Consider the following 20,290-nt stretch of genomic DNA (forward strand, 5'->3'; position numbering starts at 1 on the left):
GAGAAGTGAGTTACAGTCCCTGCAGTCCTATAGAAGTGAATGGAGAGCTGGTTATGCAAGCGCATTGGAAAACCATTCATAATGTGGCTTTAAGGGTGTGTTTGGTCCCCCCCTTCTCCTGATTGATGGTGGATCGGACACTGTCCCGTGGATTTGGAATACCGTATATACTCGAGTATAAGCCGAGTTTTTCAGCACAGTTTTTGTGCTGAAAAAGTGCTCCTCGGCTTATATTCGGGTCATTACGGTAATTTTCTGCTAGCAGGCCAGGATAGCAGACCCCGCCCCCCCCCCCCACCACTCCATCACACGCCGGGTGACGTGGCCACGTAAGCTCAGGCCCGCACCCGGCGTGTGGCTGCTTCCTGGCCTGCTAGCAGAAGTACCGTAAGTACTTCTGCAGCTCTTAATGTACAGCATCGCCGTGCTCCTAGCAGGAGCGCGGCGATGCTTTGGGCCCCGGCACCCGCCCCGTCTGGATGCCGGGTCCGGATGCCGGGTATGTAAGTGTAATGGCGCTGCTCTGCAGAGCGGTCGCCATAGAAACCGGCACCTCCGCTGTAATGCTTACAACAGAGATGCTGAAGCTTATGCCTGCGATCTCTGATTGTAGGCATAAGCTATGGCATCTCTGCTGTAAGCGTTACAGCGGAGGTGCCCTCCGGAGATGTCCTCCCCCCTCCGGAGATGTCCTCCCCCCTCCGGCCTGCTCCATACCTTTAAAGATGCAGGCCGGCTCCTGCGCAGCGAGCTCACAGGAGCCGACCTGTTCCGACGACAACCGGGGGCCTAATGAAGGCTCCCAGGCCTGTCATTGCTTTATTACTATTACGGCTGGTCTATGATCAGCCGTAATAGTAATGTAGAGAATCTCCCATAGACGGCAATACACTTGTATTGCCGTCTATGGGACTTGCAATCAAATGACTGCAGGTTCAAATCCCCCAGGGGGGGCTAAAAAATTGTTAAAAAAAAAAAAAAAAGTTTAAAAAAAATTATATATAATAAAAAATTAAATAAATAAAAGTTCTAAATCACTCCTTTCCCTATAATTCATATAAAGGCGGGTTCACACCAGCACCTGATCTCAGTTATGCAGGTTTCCGTTTTCTGTCGGGAGAGGACAGAAACCGACATTCAGTGTCTGTTGGTGAGCGTCTTCTGCTGCCCATGGCAAAACCGTTATGCATAACGGAGATTGGGCGCTAGTGTGAACCTGCCCTCAAAGTAGAAAATGACTGTGACACACATACACATTAGATATCCCTGTGTCTGAAAGTGCCCGGTCTACTGAATATAGGATATCTGCAGTGCTCCTATTCCGTCGGGAAGGGGTTAATAGGAGCACTGCAGATATGCTATATTCAGCCAGGCTAAATTCCAACTGGGGGTAAAGAACCCAGTCCTCAAGCTCAGGGAAGGGGCAGACAGACAACCAAAACACCCCCTCCCCTTCCCCAGTATCTACTGCACCCAAGAACTCGGCCATTTTAATTTTTTAAATTTTCCAGCAGCTGCTGCATTTCCTCCCTAGGCTTATACTCGAGTCAATAAGTTTTCCCAATTTTTTGTGGTAAAATTAGGGGGGTCGGCTTATATTCGGGTCGGCTTATACTCGAGTATATACGGTAAGTGTCCTTAATGACACAGCCTCTTTAACAACAAAGAGTTATGATTTTCATCACAGTATAGACCAGTTTGAAGCCATTTTATAGTTGTGGTCTGTTCAAATCATGTTCTTGCATCCGGTTGAAAGGTTTGTCAAGATTATGCTGTAATATGACAAAAATTTGTGCAGATTTATTAAACAGTCTGAAAGAAAAAAAATAAATTAAATATATGTGTCTTGGTAACCAATCACAATGCAATTTTCATTTTTCAGGAGCAAAATACAAAATGAAAGCTATGCTGTAATTGGTTACAGGCAACAAAGACAAATATACTTTTACAGAGTTTTAATAAATTTGCCCCAAAGAATATAAAGGCTGCCTTTTCTGTCCAGCAAAAACAGGGTCAGTCTGGATCCTGTTCTTCAACAACAGAAGTCACTATCAGTATGATAGCCATAATACCACTGCCTCTTGCTTTAAAATGTCCCTCTTCTGGAAAAAAAAAATATAAAACAAGGTCCTTTCAATATGATGCAATAACAGACCTTGCAATATTCTAAAGTTACCAATGACATCAGTTTTGGCATGCCTCATTCAACAGTCACCCCACAATCACACAACAGAAATGAATACAATAACTAGTTTCTTGCTATATGGCAATTCTGACAAGTTGTTCCCTCTAAATGACTGCTGATATTGGATTGGTGTGTACCTCTTCGGGTCTGCTTATTTAAAAATAGCGCTCACTTTATTCACTCATGGAATCAAGTAAAGCACCATCCCAAATTACACATACGCATTCTTGTCAGCTAGCAGACTACCCAGTGTGGGAAAAGATTTGTGAGATAAAACACATTTAGTTCTGATTTGTGTGGTGATGAAACAATGGGGTTAGTTGTAGAGAATGTATAGAACACATAATGCTTACCTCCAAAAATGAAGTTCAAAGCCCTCACATTTGTCTTTACATTTCAAACAAGAGGCTCCAGACCCTTCCTCATGGCCTAATGTCATCTATAAAAACAAAAAAGAAAGGAGAGAAAAAAAAAGAAAAAAAAAATTGAGTATAAGAGTACACAGGGTTACGTAAATAGGTCATCAGTAAGTGATCTGTCGGGTCCATTACTTAAACCCCGCACAGATCATTTGGTGCAGCCTCCGGGTGCCAGAAGCTACTCACAGATGCTTGTGTTATCTATTTGGGGTTTTTAAAGAGTCTCTCATCAGGAAAGCTGATATGAAACCAGCCATGAAGCATTATAGCAGATATTATGTTGAGCACCATCATTCTTTCACAGTGTCCACTTCTTTGAAAAATATTTTATTATTATAATTAGGCAAATGAGGCTCAAGTGCAGTGAGGGCATGATGTGGCATTTCAGTTGTAAGATTTCAGGTTCAGGTGAAGGAATTCAGCAACCACCTTCATAGGTGTAGGATAGGAAGAACTTTTGTACTGGGGTGGAAATTCAAACCTGGAGGCGGCTCTGGCACGCCCCATTGCAATTGATGCTCATTTGCATACATCAGGGAGTCACGCCAGAGCCCAGGAAAAGTGAGGGACACTTTTTTTTTTTTTTTTTTTTTTTTTTTTAATGTTTGATCACCTTCCCTGGGTCTGGGATCACTAGCAGTTTTGATTTGGAAGTGTTCGGTCTGAACAAAACTGCAGGTAGAATCCCGCAAATATTTTAATAACCAAGCCAAAATAACCAACATGAACAAAATTACAGTTCTTCTGAATGAGGCTCAGTTTGGTTATTTTTCAATTAATCGCCCAGCCCTACCTACAATGCATTGTGATGGATCTGATATTAAACTAGTCTACAATACTTCGTTAATCCACAGTCTATTTCAAACAAGTGAAAATCTTTCTGTACAAGATTAAAATCGCAGATGCCTGGCATGCTCCAGAGGAAGCCAAACAGTCAATAACCCCAGATCGGTTTTAAAGAGGACCTTTCATCCCCTCTGACAAATCCAGCTCTTTGTTACAATTAATAGACACTGTTACACTGATTGTGGCACAGTTAGAATTTTTCTCTAAAAGTCACCATGCCCAATCAATCAATGCTTCTAGTTTTGGTGCCTGGTGCTATTTAGGCTCTGTACTGTCAGGTGGACGGTGTCAGGCAGGAGCAGACAAGGAGTGCGATTTTGATCTCTGACACTGGCTACTTCTGATTGAGTCACGCCCCCCGTGCCCAACACTGCCCTTCTGACATTAAAGAGCTGAAATAGCACATCAGCCTTCAAAACTAGGGTTCTTGTTGCTCAGGAATGGTGGGGGCTGGAGAAAAAAAACCCAACTGTGCTGAAATCACAGTAGAGAGGTGTCTATTAACAGAAGTCAAGAACTTGTAATGGTAGACGTGGTGAAAGGTCCTTTGTAACTGTTCTGTGACTATAATGAATGGATATATTCTTTCCATGTGGTATGAAGAGGACACTACACACCAGCAATTCAACAAAACCTATTGAAACACACAGCAAATAAGCGTTTACTTCTTATTCATACAGTTTGGATCTCTGGTCTGTGTGTGGATCCAGTGCTGAAGTATTGTAGAGCAGAGATAGAAGATTTGTTTATTGTTCTATTTTAGGAGTATGAGAGACTGCTCCTTTTTAACTAGCTCTTATCCATGGGCACTCATCCATAACTTGCTATTATATAGTGCATTAGATTTTCTTTTATACGTGCCTGTTAGAACTAAGGGCATATGCAGTGTGTGAAGTACACAATTAGGGCTCGTTCACATCTGCGCCCCGGCACTCCGTACTTAGGTTTCCGTTTCCTGCCTAAAACACAGGCAGGATACGGAAACCTGCAGGAGTCTCTCTCACCCATTCATTTGAATGGGTGAGAGAGATGTCCGGCTGTGAGCGGTGGTGAGCGTTTTGCGCTCTCCGCCGCGAAACCGGGTTTTATAATCCGGACACAGAGTCGGACATGCAGTACTCTGTGTCCGGATAAAAAAAATCCGGTTTCGCGGCGGAGAGCATAAAACGCTCACCGCCGCTCACGGCCGGACCCGGTCTATGGTTTCCGTCTTCTGCCATGCAGAAGACGGAAACCATAGAACGGAGACCCCAAACGCAGGTGTGAACCCAGCGTAAACTGTCTTCACTATAGCTGCTAATTCCTAGATCACATATGTATGAAATGAATTAGCTTTAGTGGTTTCTCTTCCTCTATACAGAACAGTCTTCTTTTTCCCACAAATATAAGCTGAACTAGAGGAAGATCACGCAGACTCAAAGTGCATGGAAAACTGGCTCAATCTCACACTCAATGGGGCAGATTTAATAAAACTAAATGGTAAAGAGGTCTGGCTTAACCCCCCCCCCCCCTCCTTCAAATCTGATATACAGGTCTTAGGCTGGGTTTAGTGTGAGGGCTGCACCAAAGCCTCCTATAAAACGGCAAAGTCCTTCGCTGAGGATTTTTCTCTCTGTCACCTTCAGTTTCAAAATGGCGGACCCCATTATAGTCAATGCGTTTAACCATTGTTCAGGTTCCCCAGCATAGAGCACAACACCAATGTGAACATTCATCTAATAAAGAAGTTGTGCAGTCTCTGACAAATATCGAGTAACTAAAGTTATTGTTTGTATAATGAAAAGTTATCAATGTTTTCTAGGTCTCTTCTTGCTTTTATTTCTTCTCCTTATTTACAGTGGATTAAAAAAAAATAAATAAATCAAAATATTATATATATCTATATCTATCATGGTCACGTGATATACAGTTCATAGTCACGTGATGAAAAGATAACAGCTCGAAGATGACAGCTGCATAAGCTAAGTAATCAGATATCTGCCTGCATTTACAGATAGCTCTTCACTGTCAGAAGGGCATTCCTGACAGTCTAATTGGGAACACCCCTCCTGACAGTATTGTGTGTAGCGCTATACTGTGAGGGGGCATTCCTTACAATTCCCCAGCGATGACTCAGCGTCATCACTGTCAGGAACGCCCTTCTGACAGTGAAGAGCTGTCGGTAAATGCGCCAATAGCTCTTCCACCGGGACACATAATGGGAAAGCCGACAGTGTGCTGAATTCAACGCACTGTTGACTTTCAATCAGTATATAAAACTGCATGTACCCAAGGACATGAAAGGTCCTCTTTAAGACAAACTGCAGCAAAAATCTTGTGACAAAATGAGCCACAGGTGGAGTAAAAGTGCATCAAATGTTTCATCTGAAATTAGCCACTGTGATAAATATAGTGCATGCCTAAAGAGGACCTTTCATGGTTTGGGGCATATGTGGTGTTATTTACCGCTGGAAAGCAGACAGTACGCTGAATTCAGTGTGCTGAATTCAGCGCACTGTCAGCTTTCCTGATCTGTGTCCCGGGTAAATAGCTATCGGTACCGTAGCTCTTTATCGTCAGAAGGACGTTTCTGACACTGTCAGGAACGTCCTTCTGCACAGCAGCACCTATAGTGCTGTGCTGTGTGAGCGGTGAGGAATGCCCACTCCCTCTTCTCACAGTACTCGTCCATAGACAAGCACTATCAGGAGGGGAGGGGGCGTTTCTCCCCGCTCACACAGCACAGCACTATGCAGATCAGATAATATGCACAAGCTTGTACAGAACAGGCTCAGTGTTATCTGTGTGTTTACATAGATAGCTGATAAAGCCTGGTCTGTTATCTAACAGCAATTAGCGGAACGATTGTCCTGCCAGCAAGAGCAGTGAGTAAGTGATGTCACTTGTCCTATAGGTCCGTGGTTATAGCAACACTGTGTAAACAATGGGAGGAATAAGTTCACATAGCAGACAAACAAAGCAGAATTTCTAAAGCATTATATATAGTGTAAGCTGATGGCTGGTCAGGTAATGGAGGGGGTGTACATCTCACCCAGACTACTCAGGTGGGTGAGATGAGAAAACTCCAGGAATGTTTGTTCTCAGCAGACAACTTTCATCTGCTGAGCATTTTGGTAAATGGTCAGTACTGGGCTGGATTTTTAGGAATGACAGGTAGGATTGGTAGTGGGACCTGTCATTCCACCCCCCTCCAGTCCACACTTTGGGGATGTTCCAGCAGCGACTCCGCTACAGAGAATCTCCTCGTCAAGGAGGCTTAAGCCAGCAACAGCAGCAACACTTTGGCAGAGCTTAGCTGGAGTTTGAAAGAGAGGTCATATTTTTGGAGTTGTGTCCTGAATGATTCTACTGGCTTTTGATTTCTGTTATCCTAGGTGAGGTAACCTATTCTATGTATAGTTAGAGCCTAGAAAAGAAGGTATTTATTTTTGTATTGTTTCCTTTTGTTGCTGCACTACCTTTTTGATTGAAAATAAAACTCTACTTTTGTTTTTGGACTAAAGAATCTGGACTTTTGTGTCTATGCCACCCCACCTAGCTACCCCAGACCCTGACAATAGGAAAAGGCTTCAATTTACATAAGCGACCAGTATAGATAGGATCCTTGAGATGGGACAACCCCTTTAAGGCATGTTCACATGGCGGTCTTCTGCCTCAATATGCTCTATAAAAACATGCCTATTTTGCCTCCCATTGATTTTCTTGGAAGGCAGAATAGTTAATCTTTTTCCAGCATGTGCACCTTGCCATGGCTTCTGTGGCGGAATCACTGCTGAAACTGCGGCCCATGGACTCAGGTTGGTTAACCCCACTGTACAAGGCTAAACTAATCTTGCTTGCGAACCCGCACCAAAAACCTGCTTTCTGTTAATCATTCCACAGTGATGCCTCAAAGTCCTCAGCACAGAGTGAACATACATTTTTGACAGGTTGTTCTGAATTTACACAGTATATAAAGGATTAATAAATCTGCCACAATGTTTCTTAGAACAGAAGGGCATATTTAATCAGTGCATTAGGAATATTTTCTGGCTAAAGTACATTGGAAACATGCAGTTTTGGATTAAATATGCATGAAGTCTAAAATACAGACACAAAATTTGCTTCTTTGTACCACAACAGCTTTATTGCTTTATACAACTTGTCAAATACACCTAGCGGATTACATTTTAGGTTATCACTGATAATAACTTCCCTTACCCAAGCCAACTGGTCCAAGAGGTTTTTAGAGCTATTTTCAGACTATACAATCTAGAATTTTATCAAAGCAGCTAGCTCAGTTGAAGCCAAGAACAGTTTACTAGCCATATGGGATTTACTGGTGCTATTTAATCTGGAATCATTTGAGATGGACTTTGTTTTTTCTGGCTAAAAGTTAGGGCCAGTAGGACTTTTATATGATTGTTCCAGTGATAAAATTAGGACATCAAATTCACTGTCAGAGCTTATTTCCTTGTATAGGATATCGTGTGTAAGGCAAAGGAATGAACACAAGTGTCATAAATCCATAAATGTGATAACTGAAAATACCATTTAAAGACGACTGACAATAAGGCCAAGTCCACACGGAGGCGGATACGGCCTCAAAATCCTGACCAAAAAGACGGCACCCATTGAAATCAATGGGAGCTGCTCAGGAGTTTTTTTCCGGGAGTTGTTTCTTCCGGCCTCACGATTCGGCCTGAAGACACTCCCTCCTCTGGACTAGGCCCATTCATCAATGCATGGCACGGCTGGATGCTGGTGCACTCTGTATGAACTTACTGTAAGGGTATGCACAGAGTTTTTTGGCGAGGACTTTGGAGAGGAAAAAATCCACTTCAGGAATTAGGAAATGTTTTTAGGAGTGTTTTTTTGAGGCGTTTTTAGCTTTTTTCCCCTTCAGCACAGTGTATAGACCTTGAGAAAATCACTAGCGGTTTTTGAAATGGTTTTTCTGTCTCCCATTGGTTTTTTAGGTGGAATTGCCTGAAGAAGGGTCAGCTCGCTTCTTTTTTTCTGCTAGCGGGAAAAAAAAAAAAAAAAAAGCTAGTGGAATACATAGAACTCTATTGTAAGGCATTTTTGGACGCGGATTCAGCATCAAAATCCTCACCAAAAAAACTCAGTGTGCATTGGCTTGGCAATTAATTGAAAAATAACCCAAACCGAACGTTAATTCGGAAAACGGATGCGATTTTTTGCACGTTGGTTATTTTGATCGGTTATTACATTTGGGAGCTGTTGCTTGTAGTTTTGTTCTTGCACAGGAAACGACAGCACAAACAAGAGATTAACTGCACACACAAATGTAGTTTATGTGCCAAGCAGAGCTAGGTATGCAGATAGAAAATTGTCTACCAATTACACTTTAGGGAAAAATAATGATTTCCAGATCACATTGGCCACATCTCCATCCTGTCCGATTTGTCACTCCATACATAGATCTGACTTGAAAAAAAAGTACTGTACACCTTTACGAAATGTTTCTTCTACATGTACAGTGGGTTGAAGAACCCTGCCATGCAACACCACTAACGAACAAGTGTGCGGCACCATTGCCTTTATACTGCTGTTTCGTTCAGACCTGAACTGCTATTATACTCTGGGGTATCTTCATGTGCCAAAAGTATAATTAAGTATGGCCCATGGGAGGGGAGGAAAAAAAAATAAAAAAAATAAAAGTGGAACTCAACTCACCTGGGCTCCGGCGCTTCATCTTCTTCCATGCTCCTGAATAACCTGAAGAACCAACTGAGGCTGGTAATTGGGTCTGTGTGATCACATGGCTTTGTGACTCAGACTAAAGTGTGACAACGTCAGTCATGCTTGTGGCTTTACACACTGATGATGCGTACCACTGAGGCCTGTTATTTAGCAGGCTTGAAGAGATCCAGGAGCAGAGCTAGAGCGCAGGGAAGGTGAATAATATGTTCTCTCACCTCCTATGGGCCTCAGCTAATTATACTCTGGGGTCCCAGTATAATAATGGCAGTTCTGGTTTGGACATGTTTGGTCCAAACAAAGCCAGCGGGTGAATCTCACTATGTCTGGCCTAAATCAGGGGTGCTCACACTTTTTCAGCATGCAAGCTACTTATAAAATGACCAAATCAAAAGATCTACTACCACTCCTTGTGGGCGGGGCTTATGGGCAGGGCCTGGGCCACAGCATTGTCAGATTCACATCGGATCCCGTAGAGGTAAGTAACATTGTTTATTATGTTCTCTCACCTCCCCTGGGGCTCTGAAAAGACCCCCGAATATAATAATAACGGTAGTGGGATCGCGGCCTGGCCCGGGCCTATTCACTACCACCTGCCGCGGCCTATAGTACATTGGGAAGTGGGGGCGGCAGTGAACAGGTCCAGAGAGGTTGGTAAATAGTAAAAATACTCCAGCAGGTAGCGGCCTATTATAAAACAAACAAAATAAAGTTCTCATACTTACCGACCTCGCTGCTGCTCCCGCCGCATCCTTTTCTCCTGGCAGACGTCTGCGTATCAGCGTAGGTGGCGTGATATCGCCGCCTACGCTGAAACGTAGACATATGAACCAGTGAAAGTTCTGCGCTGGTTCAATATATATATATATATATATATATTTTTTTTTTTTTTTTTTTTTTACTTTGAACCAGCGCAGAACTGGTTCATATGTCTACGCTGATACGCAGACGTCTGCCAGGAGAAAAGGATGCAGCGGGAGCAGCAGCGAGGTCGGTAAGTATGAGAACTAATATAAAATGTCACGCGATCGACCCATTCTTCCTTTGCGATAGACCAGTAGATTGTGATCGACGTATTGGGCACCACTGGCCTAAATAATCATAATCAAAGTAAAATGACCGATTAATTGCAATCTTGATTTTGGTCATCGTTACCCAGCCCAGGAATAGGGTTGCCCTAAGTAAACAACCTTTAACCCCTTCCTGCCGATGGCATTTTTTGATTTTCGTTTTTGACTCCCCTCCTTCTAAACCCCATAACTTTTTTATTTCTCCACTCCCAGAGCCATATGAGGTCTTAATTTTTGCGGGACAAATTTTTCTTCATGATGCTGCCATTAATTATTCTATATAATGTACTGGGAAGCAGGAAAAAAATTCAGAATGGGGTGGATTTGAAGAAAAAATGCATTTCTGCGACTTTCTTACAGGCTTTGGTTTTACGGCATTCACTGTGCAGCCAAAATGACATGTCCCCTGTATTCTGTGTTTCGGTACGGTTCCAGGGATACCAAATTTATATGGTTTTATTTACATTTTGACCCCTAAAAAAAATTCCAAAACTGCGTTAAAATTTTTTTTTTCTAAAAGTTGCCATATTCCGACGGCCGTAACTTTTTTTATACGTAAGTGTACGGGGATGCATAGGGCGTCTTTTTTTGCGGGGTCGGGTGTACTTTTTAGTTCTACCATTTTCGGGAAATGTTATTGCTTTGATCACTTTTTATTCAAATTTTTATCAATCAAAACAGTGAAAAAACGGCGGTTTGGCACTTTCGACTATTTTTCCCGCTACGGCGTTTACGAACAGGAAAAATATTTTTATAGATTTGTAGAGCGGGCGATTTCGGACGCGGGGATACCTAACATGTATATGTTTCACAGTTTTTAACTACTTTTATATGTGTTCTAGGGAAAGGGGGGTGATTTGAACTTTTAATTCTTTTTATATTTTTTTTAACTTTTTTTTTTATTTATTTTTTTGCATTTATTAGACCCCCTAGGTGTTGAACCCCAGGGGGTCTGATCACTAATGCAATGCATTACAATGCTAATGCATTGCAAAAAAAGCATCCTTTCTTTTGCAGGCTGCATAGACCAGCCTGCAAAAGAGAGGATTTGCAGACAAGCTTGGGAGCCTGTACAAGGCTCCCGGCTGTCATGGCAACGGGACGTCAGCCCTGGAGCATGCTCCAGGAGCCGGCGATCCCAGCCAAAATGGTGGCGCCCATGCGCTGCCGGGAAAATGGCGCCTCCGGCGCCTTTGACCGTGGCGCCGGAGGGGTTAATGCCTCCGATCGGTCCGGGGACCGATCGGAGGCATTAGAGCCGGTTGTCTACGGCTTAAAGCAGTAGACACCCGGCGGCTATGGCGGCCGCCCGGCTCCCGGGCGGTCGCCATAGTTACAGACCCGACATGTCGGAAGGGGTTAAAACAGTAACCATTATTACAAAATTGTCTGACCACTGTATAAGCAATGCTACCTCCGATGCCGCCCCTGCTACCTATTGTGTCACAGCCTCTACCTCAGATTGTAAACTCTTGCGAGCAGGGCCCTCAGTCGCATTGTGTGAAGTGACTATTTCTTTGTAATGCATCTTTTTGTCTGTACTTGAACCCTACAAATTGTGCAGTGCTGCGCAATATGTTTGCGCTCTATAAATAAAATGTATAAATATTCAAAATCTCCAACCCAGTAGCTCTGATCTTCAGGAGATCTCTGCAGGTGGGCAAAACATGGTTTCATAAATTTTGCCACAGTAAGAACCTACAGGAATCCAGACAACTAAGGTGCTTAAAAATGCAGCCAAATATTTTTCAATTTTCACTTGAATTTTAGCTGTTATCTAGTGCTTAGGGACACAAGTGTGGGACCACAGTGTTCATATGATCTGTTAGATACTGTATACTAAAGCAGCTCCATGACCCATCCAAACAGCAAGGGACAAGCCTAATGAATCATGAGGGGGAAGGGGGGGGGGTGTAGGGCAGCAACATAGGCACTGATTTACCAGTGAAAAACACTATTGAATTCATGTAACCCTAACCAATATATCTATGGGGCTTGGTTGATATGCTGGGTTCTGTTTACAGTCTCTTTAAGGTCGAGGTCACATATAGAAGAAAAACAGGTTTTGTGTTGTTGCTGAGTTTGCTGTGCTCTGTTTTCTGGGCCAAAGCCAAGAATGAATTTAGAAGAAGGAAAGAGCTGCATTAAAAATTTCTCCATTTCCTTAGAAGCCACTCTTGAGTTTGGCTAAACAAAAATAAATAAATAAAAAACACAAAAAAAGCCCAGCAATTAAAAAATGCATGCAAAGCACCATTTAACCCAAACTTAATTCCACCTTTAAGGGTAAGTTCACACAGAGTTTTTTGGTCAAGATTTTGAGGCCATATCCACCTCAAAATCATGACCAAAAACACGACTCCCATTGAAATCAATCAATGTAGCATTTAATCTCATTACTTTGGAATAAATACCATTTTATTGTGCAACCATTATGTGAATACTGTCATTTTGCTATAAAACATGCAAGGAAAAGCCCAAGTCTTAGATTTGAAAGTGGAATTTTCCTTGCAGTTCTTAAAAAAAATAAGTATATAAAGATAAGCTGGCACTGTATAAACACCGCCATGAATAAATAACTACATATCATAACTGAGTCATTAGTCATTTAGGCAATGGGTGTGCCAACTCTACTATTATAAGAGACTGATTTTGGTTTATGGTTTTAGATTTACAATTATTTAACTTCTAGAACATTTTAGGGCTGGCATGTAATGATTTGCACAAGAAAGGTCATCAATTAGGCCAACCCTAAATCCAGCAGGAGTCAGACAAGACTGGTACAGAAAAATATTTTGCAGTCAAGACAACATTGATACTTCTATTTATGAAAACCAAAACGGATCTCCCAACATAGGCTGGGTTCACACTACCACTGCTGTACGCCCCAGTTTTTCCTGTCTAAACACAACCTCTCTGCCTGGAAACCATTTTTGGTTTTTTTTTTTTGCGCGGACACAAAGTCCTACATGCAGGACTTTGTGTCCGTGCATAGAAAAAAAACAAAAACGGTTTCCAGGAAGAGGGGCTGCAGCCACCAGCAATCACCTTTAAAAACCAAGATGAATTGGTTTAAGGCTGGAAACGCCACACTAAAGCGATGTGGGAACAACCACGGCGTGAACGCATTGTGGTTCTTCCCGCAGCGCTTTGAACAGAAAGTTCACAGAGTTTAGCTCTGCGGACTGTTACAATTATATCTATAGGAAAGCCGCCGGCGATTCCGTAGATATAATTGACATGCTGCAATTTTCAAAAAAATTGTCCACGCTGCGATTTTTTTCCGCAAAGTGGGAATGGGATTCACATGAATCCCATCCATTTTGCAAGTACTGTAAAACGTTGCGATTCCGCCGCAGCCAAATTGCAGCGTTTGTGGCCCGTGGGGCCCCGGTCTTAAAGCTGACCGCTGGCAAGCCATCCCCTGTCCAGTTTCCCTGGGGTTTAGGACAGAAACCTCGGGGTGAACAGCGGCAGTAGTGTGAACGACCCCATAAAGACATTTAGATGAGCTGAAAAGCTCATAATTTACATTTATTACAATGGTGGCAGTAGAGGTAGATACACCTTCCCTCCACAGCTACTTTTTTATTTTTGTTTTGTACCCCCTTGCCTTCCAAATGCTGTAACGTAAAAAAAAAAACAAAAAACACTGCGGTCCAGAGAGCTATATGAGGCAGAAATCATTTGATATTCAGTACAAAGTCAACTAATATGTCAACTAATATGCACGGTCCCTTTAGCATTTACAGTGGTCGTACATCAAAAGTCTGCTAAGTCCCATTAAGGCTGAAACTCCTACACAATATTTTACAGTGTGTGTAAATACCTAAATAGGAAAAAGCTGATATTTATGTAATGAGCAGTCAGTTAAAAAAAAAAAATACATATTTAAACTTTCTTTTTCTTTTTTAGTTCACTGGGCAAGAGTCATGGGTTTTGGGATACACGCACATGAATTTTCTAAAATGAAATCCAGAGCCACTTAGAGCTGTCACATTTTTCATTGGAGAGCTGAACTTAACTTGATTTATTTTCTAAGTTCAGAAAAGAAAAAAAAAAAAAAAATGCTGTACATAAATAAGAGCAGTACAATGCATACCCAAACACAGTTGTCTAATACTCAAAAATGTAGAAAGAAAAAAAAAAAAAAAAAAAAAAAAAAAAAGGTCCTCCGGCAACTCTTCCATTATATCTCAAATTTAACATAACCGGAGAGTTGCCGGAGGACCCTTTTTTCTACATTTTTGAGTATTGACTACACTTAAGGAGTTAAGTGAGTGCCCGTGCACCCGAAGAATCGAACCGACAATCATACAGAGGTGAGCTGAACTACATATTTTTTCTACAGTTGTCTAATATATTAATTGAAACTAGATTAATAATTGCAACCAAAGGGGGCATTCACATTACGTATACTGAAGCTTATTCTGAACGTAAAACACGTTCAGAATAAGCGGCGTATAAAGCAGCTCCATTCATCTCTATGGGAGCCGGCATACGAGCGCTCCCCATAGAAATGAATGGGCTGCTTCTTTCACTACGAGCAGTCCCATTGAAGTGAATGGGAAGCGCTGCGTGTACTGCTCGGCATGAGCAGAGCTTGCCGTATATGCCAGCACTTCCCATTCACGTCAATGGGACTGCTCGCAGTGAAAGAAGCAGCCCATTCATTTCTATGGGGAGCGCTCGCATGCCGGCTCCTATAGAAATGAATGGGAAGTGTGCGGCAGCCCTGCTGTAACGCCGGCATGTACGGCTGTGATACACGCTGGCGTTACGTAGTGTGAATGCACCCAAAAATTGATTTTTCAATTGCAGTTAACACAAAAATACATATACTCAATAGAGAGATAGGAAGTAGTCTAAATAACAGAGAAATTACTACAGACCACTTCTGGATACCTTTAACCATTGACATGCCATGCTGATAAAGCAGGTCTATGTCCCAGCAGCTTACAGGGCTGCTGCTACCTGCAGCTTTAGGGCGCATTCACACTATGGATAAGGTGACTGATTCTGAACGTGAAAACACGTTCAGAATCAGCACGTATACAGCAGATCCCATTCATTTCAATGGGAGCCGGCATACAAGCGCTCCCCATTGAAATGAATGGGCTGCTTTTTTCTCTGCGAGCGCTCCCATTGAAGTGAATGGGAAGCACTCGCGTGTACGGCTCGCCGTGTGAAGGGGCCCGGCGCTCGGCTCATTCAGAGCTGTACACGCGATCGCTTCCCATTCACTTCAATGGGAGCGCTCGTAGAGAAAAAAGCAGCCCATTCATTTCAATGGGGAGCGCTCGTATGCCGGCTCCCATTGAAATGAATGGGATCTGCTTTATACGCGCTGATTCTGAACGTGTTTTCACGTTCAGAATCAGTCACCTTATTCGTAGTGTGAATGCACCCTTAGGCGGTGTCCCCACAGTGCGTTTTTTTTTAAGGAAAGCCTTCCCCCCTCCTGGCAGTTCTCGTCCATAGACTAGCACTGGGGGGGTCCTCACTGCTCAGTGTCATGGAAAGGAACGCCCCCTCAGACAGTATAGAACTACGGACAGGACTATCAGGAGGGGTGTTCCCAGCTAGACTGTTAGTAACACCCTTCTGACGGTGAACAGTTATAGGTAATTGCACAGATATCTCTTGCCCTGGGGGCACATAACAGGAAAGCCAACAGTGCACTGAATTGGGCACACTGTCAGCATTCTAGCAGTATATAAAACCGCAAGTGCCCAAGGACATGAAAGGTCTTCTTTAAATACATTCATGACTCTTTTCTGCAGTGTGTGACTTCCATCCACTACACCGTTACTGTATTGTACACTGCAGGTTCACCAGCAATTCAAATACAAGATTTCACCATGTGTCCATGGGGAACAAAAAAAAAAATAAAAAATAAAAAAAAAAAAAGCACACACATGCTTTTAGCAAAAGCATTAATTTTCTCAAATGCATGTTTTAGCTGTGTTGCAAAGTTGCACTGTGTGAATGCAGTCCTATAGGATTGAAGTTGTCCAGCGATGATATTTCTTCTGATAGTTATCAGACAAACATAAGAGGCAGTTAGTCATTTCCTGTTCGCATGTGTCATGGGTGTGGAGCCAACTATTACAGTATGTCTGAATAATGCTCAGTAGATTTCTATTCGCTTTTACAGTTCATCATAGAGAACTGCCACAAAACGCGTCTTGTATATCTCAGACTATGGAGCTTTTTAGCAAGTATCTACTGCAAAATATGGACCTATATGTGGGACTTTTTGGATATTTTATGTACAATGTGGTTTGGCTAGTATCTTATATACTTACCTTTTAGAGGGGAAATACTATCCCACTGCTAAGTTGGAGGTAATTGCTAAGTACCCGACCATCCTGAGTACTTAAATACTACTGGTCAATAAGTGTATGTTTTAATTGGTTTAAACATGCACAAATAAAGAACTGCTGCAAAAAGCCTTTTACCTTGTACAGTGCATGAAGTAGATGTCCGCTGCCAATATCTTCAGTGATAACAATTCATTAACATAATCAGGAAACTGCTCTGCAATATGCAGAAGTTCAGTGTTACAAGTGTTTTTGCCCAAGTGACCCGTCCACCAGATATTTTGGAAGCAAGTCATAAAGAACACTCCTTTTCATCTTGATACGCCTTACATTTATTCTCAGTAAGACTAAATGGCTCTCTTTCATGAAATCGATGACATCGGTGTTATTCTTACTAACTATAATAGGCTGAAGAAATGTCCATATGTTTTAATTGGCAATTTACAAGCACTGGAACTTTATCAGTGGCAACAATACTTGTAAGAATGCCATGCATTAGTGCCAGATATTGTCACATATACCACCTGTTAGTTATATACCTACCTTAGTTCAGTACAAATGAACAATCCTTTCCAATGCTACTTTCAGGCACAGTGCCACATATTAGTGGTCAGTCTAATGTAGTATTGTCACAATGATTTGCAAACCAGAACAGAGGAGTTGGATAAAGATTGAATGTGCCAGCAGTCAGAAAGCACAATAGTATCTTCAGGATACTTATGGGGAATCCGCATTACCTTACAGCACAGTGACAAGGAGGTTGACACACATTCTTTATTTGAATCAAAGCCCCAGTATATGTTATCGTGGGTATAACCCATTTTGGACAATTATGGAGTATCCACAGAATTGTGGGCAATGCATCTGAATTGAGAACTGGATCTTTCAACCCCAATCATGTGGATGCTGTGAATGGAGGGTTACTTCTATCGGTAAGAGTGCTAAAGGTGTTCATATCTACTGATATGACTAATATACCAGCAAAGGCGTTACCAAATCCTATACAAAGTCATTCTTAGACTATACTGCAAAGAATCATCCAAGAATTTTCCACTGAACATCTATTAGGCTATGCTCCCACAGCGATTTTAGCACGTGGATTTCATATGTCATATGTATGAATCTGCATTCTATTACACATTACAGAAAAAAAAAAAAATCTTCAGTAAACACGCTGTGATTTTCAAAGCCTGTCAATTACACCTACGGAAATGCTGGCGGTTTCCATATAAGTATAATGAAAGCAGAAAGTCCGAAGGCGAAAACTTCACAACATGTTTCCCCTGCGGTTTTTCCTACAGCCCGCTATGTGGAGCCTTGGCCTTAAAAGACATTTATCATCAGTCCCAAGTCTTTTAAAGGTACCGCCAGACAGGACACACATGTTGCACCAAAAATCTTCAAAATCATGCCGGTTATTTTGCATAGGCAAGAAATCCACTGTTAAAACTGGCGGCATAAATGGCTCTGCGGGTTTATAATCTGCCTTTTCTGCACAGAGTGAATGAGATGTGTTCTAATCCCTTGTATATCACTTTGCTAGTACTTTGAACACTGTATCTTCCGCTAGTGCACGTCCCACAGACACTCTCTTATGTGCTAAGTTTACAAGTAATAGAATTGCACGGTTGGGCTGCAGAGACAGCCTCATTCTCACCTATGGGATGGGGCTGAGTCTGCACATATAGGGCAGGTTCCCAGCACATAGGTGGTAATAAGGCAGCACACCTAGGGCCACGCACAGCACCTTATGGTAAGCCTGCGCACAGCATCTGCCTGTACCTGAGCCACCCCCACACCTCAGGCGCTCCGAGCCCACAGGCTGCTCAGTCATTTCCTGACTACACAAGTAACAGGCATTCCTTCCTGTCCGGAGCAGGAGCTGCTCTCACCTTCTTTACTTTGTTTTCCAGGTCCATCCCTCTGGTGCTCTTCCTGTCAGCTCTATGAATGAGTGTAGAAGTTGCCGGCTCTCCTCAGCCCTGTCTGCTCACATTCACTGCCGCCTCATTGGCCCCAGCCTGCTGCTGCTCCGGGATAAAGGACCTTTGATGACGTCACCGGCATGTGACCAGTAACATGTGTAGGAGGGTCGTGCTCTGGGCTGCGCCGCTCTGATACTTGTAGTTTCCTTTTGTTTGTGTCTAGTGGCTTTTTGCCTTACAGGACAAGTATTTGGTGTTGTCGCCCTGAGTCCTAAGCCAGTTTCCCTCTCTCTCCCCTCCTGCTCCTCCCCCACGCTGGCTTAGGTGCTCTGGCAGAGCTACTGTATAGTTAGACAAGGAATTGTTTGCCTCTCGTGTGTGTGTTCCTCAATAAAGCTGTGTACTCTCCCTCCCCCCTCCTCCACATGTCAGATAGCTAAATTGAGGATTGCATATACACTCACCGGCCACTTTATTAGGTACACCATGCTAGTAACGGGTTGGACCCCCTTTTGCCTTCAGAACTGCCTCAATTCTTCGTGGCATAGATTCAACAAGGTGCTGGAAGCATTCCTCAGAGATTTTGGTCCATATTGACATGATGGCATCACACAGTTGCCGCAGATTTGTCGGCTGCACATCCATGATGCGAATCTCCCGTTCCACCACATCCCAAAGATGCTCTATTGGATTGAGATCTGGTGACTGTGGAGGCCATTGGAGTACAGTGAACTCATTGTCATGTTCAAGAAACCAGTCTGAGATGATTCCAGCTTTATGACATGGCGCATTATCCTGCTGAAAGTAGCTATCAGATGTTGGGTACATTGTGGTCATAAAGGGATGGACATGGTCAGCAACAATACTCAGGTAGGCTTTGGCGTTGCAACGATGCTCAATTGGTACCAAGGGGCCCAAAGAGTGCCAAGAAAATATTCCCCACACCATGACACCACCACCACCAGCCTGAACCGTTGATACAAGGCAGGATGGATCCATGCTTTCATGTTGTTGACGCCAAATTCTGACCCTACCATCCGAATGTCGCAGCAGAAATCGAGACTCATCAGACCAGGCAACATTTTTCCAATCTTCAATTGTCCAATTTCGATGAGCTTGTGCAAATTGTAGCCTCAGTTTCCTGTTCTTAGCTGAAAGGAGTGGCACCTGGTGTGGTCTTCTGCTGCTGTAGCCCATCTGCCTCAAAGTTCGACGTACTGTGCGTTCAGAGATGCTCTTCTGGCTACCTTGGTTGTAACGGGTGGCTATTTGAGTCACTGTTGCCTTTCTATCAGCTCGAACCAGTCTGGCCATTCTCCTCTGACTTCTGGCATCAACAACACATTTCCGCCCACAGAACTGCCACTCACTGGATGTTTTTTCTTTTTCGGACCATTCTCTGTAAACCGTAGAGATGGTTGTGCGTGAAAATCCCAGTAGATCAGCAGTTTCTGAAATACTCAGACCAGCCCTTCTGGCACCAACAACCATGCCACGTTCAAAGGCACTGAAATCACCTTTCTTCCCCATACTGATGCTTGGTTTGAACTGCAGGAGATTGTCTTGACCATGTCTACATGCCTAAATGCACTGAGTTGCCGCCATGTGATTGGCTGATTAGAAATTAAGTGTTAACGAGCAGTTGGACAGGTGTACCTAATAAAGTGGCCGGTGAGTGTATCCTGTGGGGCTAGGAACTACTGTTATGGGGTGGGGTGAGGTGGTGAGCTAGGAGAGATTTCTTTCCTGTGTGATCTACCTTGCCCTGCACCATGAGGTATGGGAATGTATTTATTTATTCTGTGAGTATTGTGGTGTA

General features: G+C 43.0%; 1 protein-coding gene across 1 annotated transcript in view; it reads right to left on the reverse strand.

Annotated features, from left to right (window-relative positions):
- Positions 1–18,635, reverse strand: part of TES (testin LIM domain protein) — a 41,416-nt gene extending 22,781 nt beyond the window's left edge. Inside the window, exons 1-2 of the mRNA XM_075274274.1 lie at positions 18,439–18,635; positions 2,539–2,624 (exon numbers count right to left, since the gene is read on the reverse strand). Of these exons, the coding sequence (XP_075130375.1) occupies positions 2,539–2,624; positions 18,439–18,465 (113 nt within the window). The 5' untranslated portion in view covers positions 18,466–18,635. The remainder of the gene's footprint in view (positions 1–2,538; positions 2,625–18,438) is intronic.
- Positions 18,636–20,290: the final 1,655 nt, after the last annotated feature.

The sequence above is a fragment of the Leptodactylus fuscus genome, chromosome 5, assembly GCF_031893055.1.
Source record: "Leptodactylus fuscus isolate aLepFus1 chromosome 5, aLepFus1.hap2, whole genome shotgun sequence".
NCBI classification, from domain to species: Eukaryota; Metazoa; Chordata; class Amphibia; order Anura; family Leptodactylidae; genus Leptodactylus; species Leptodactylus fuscus.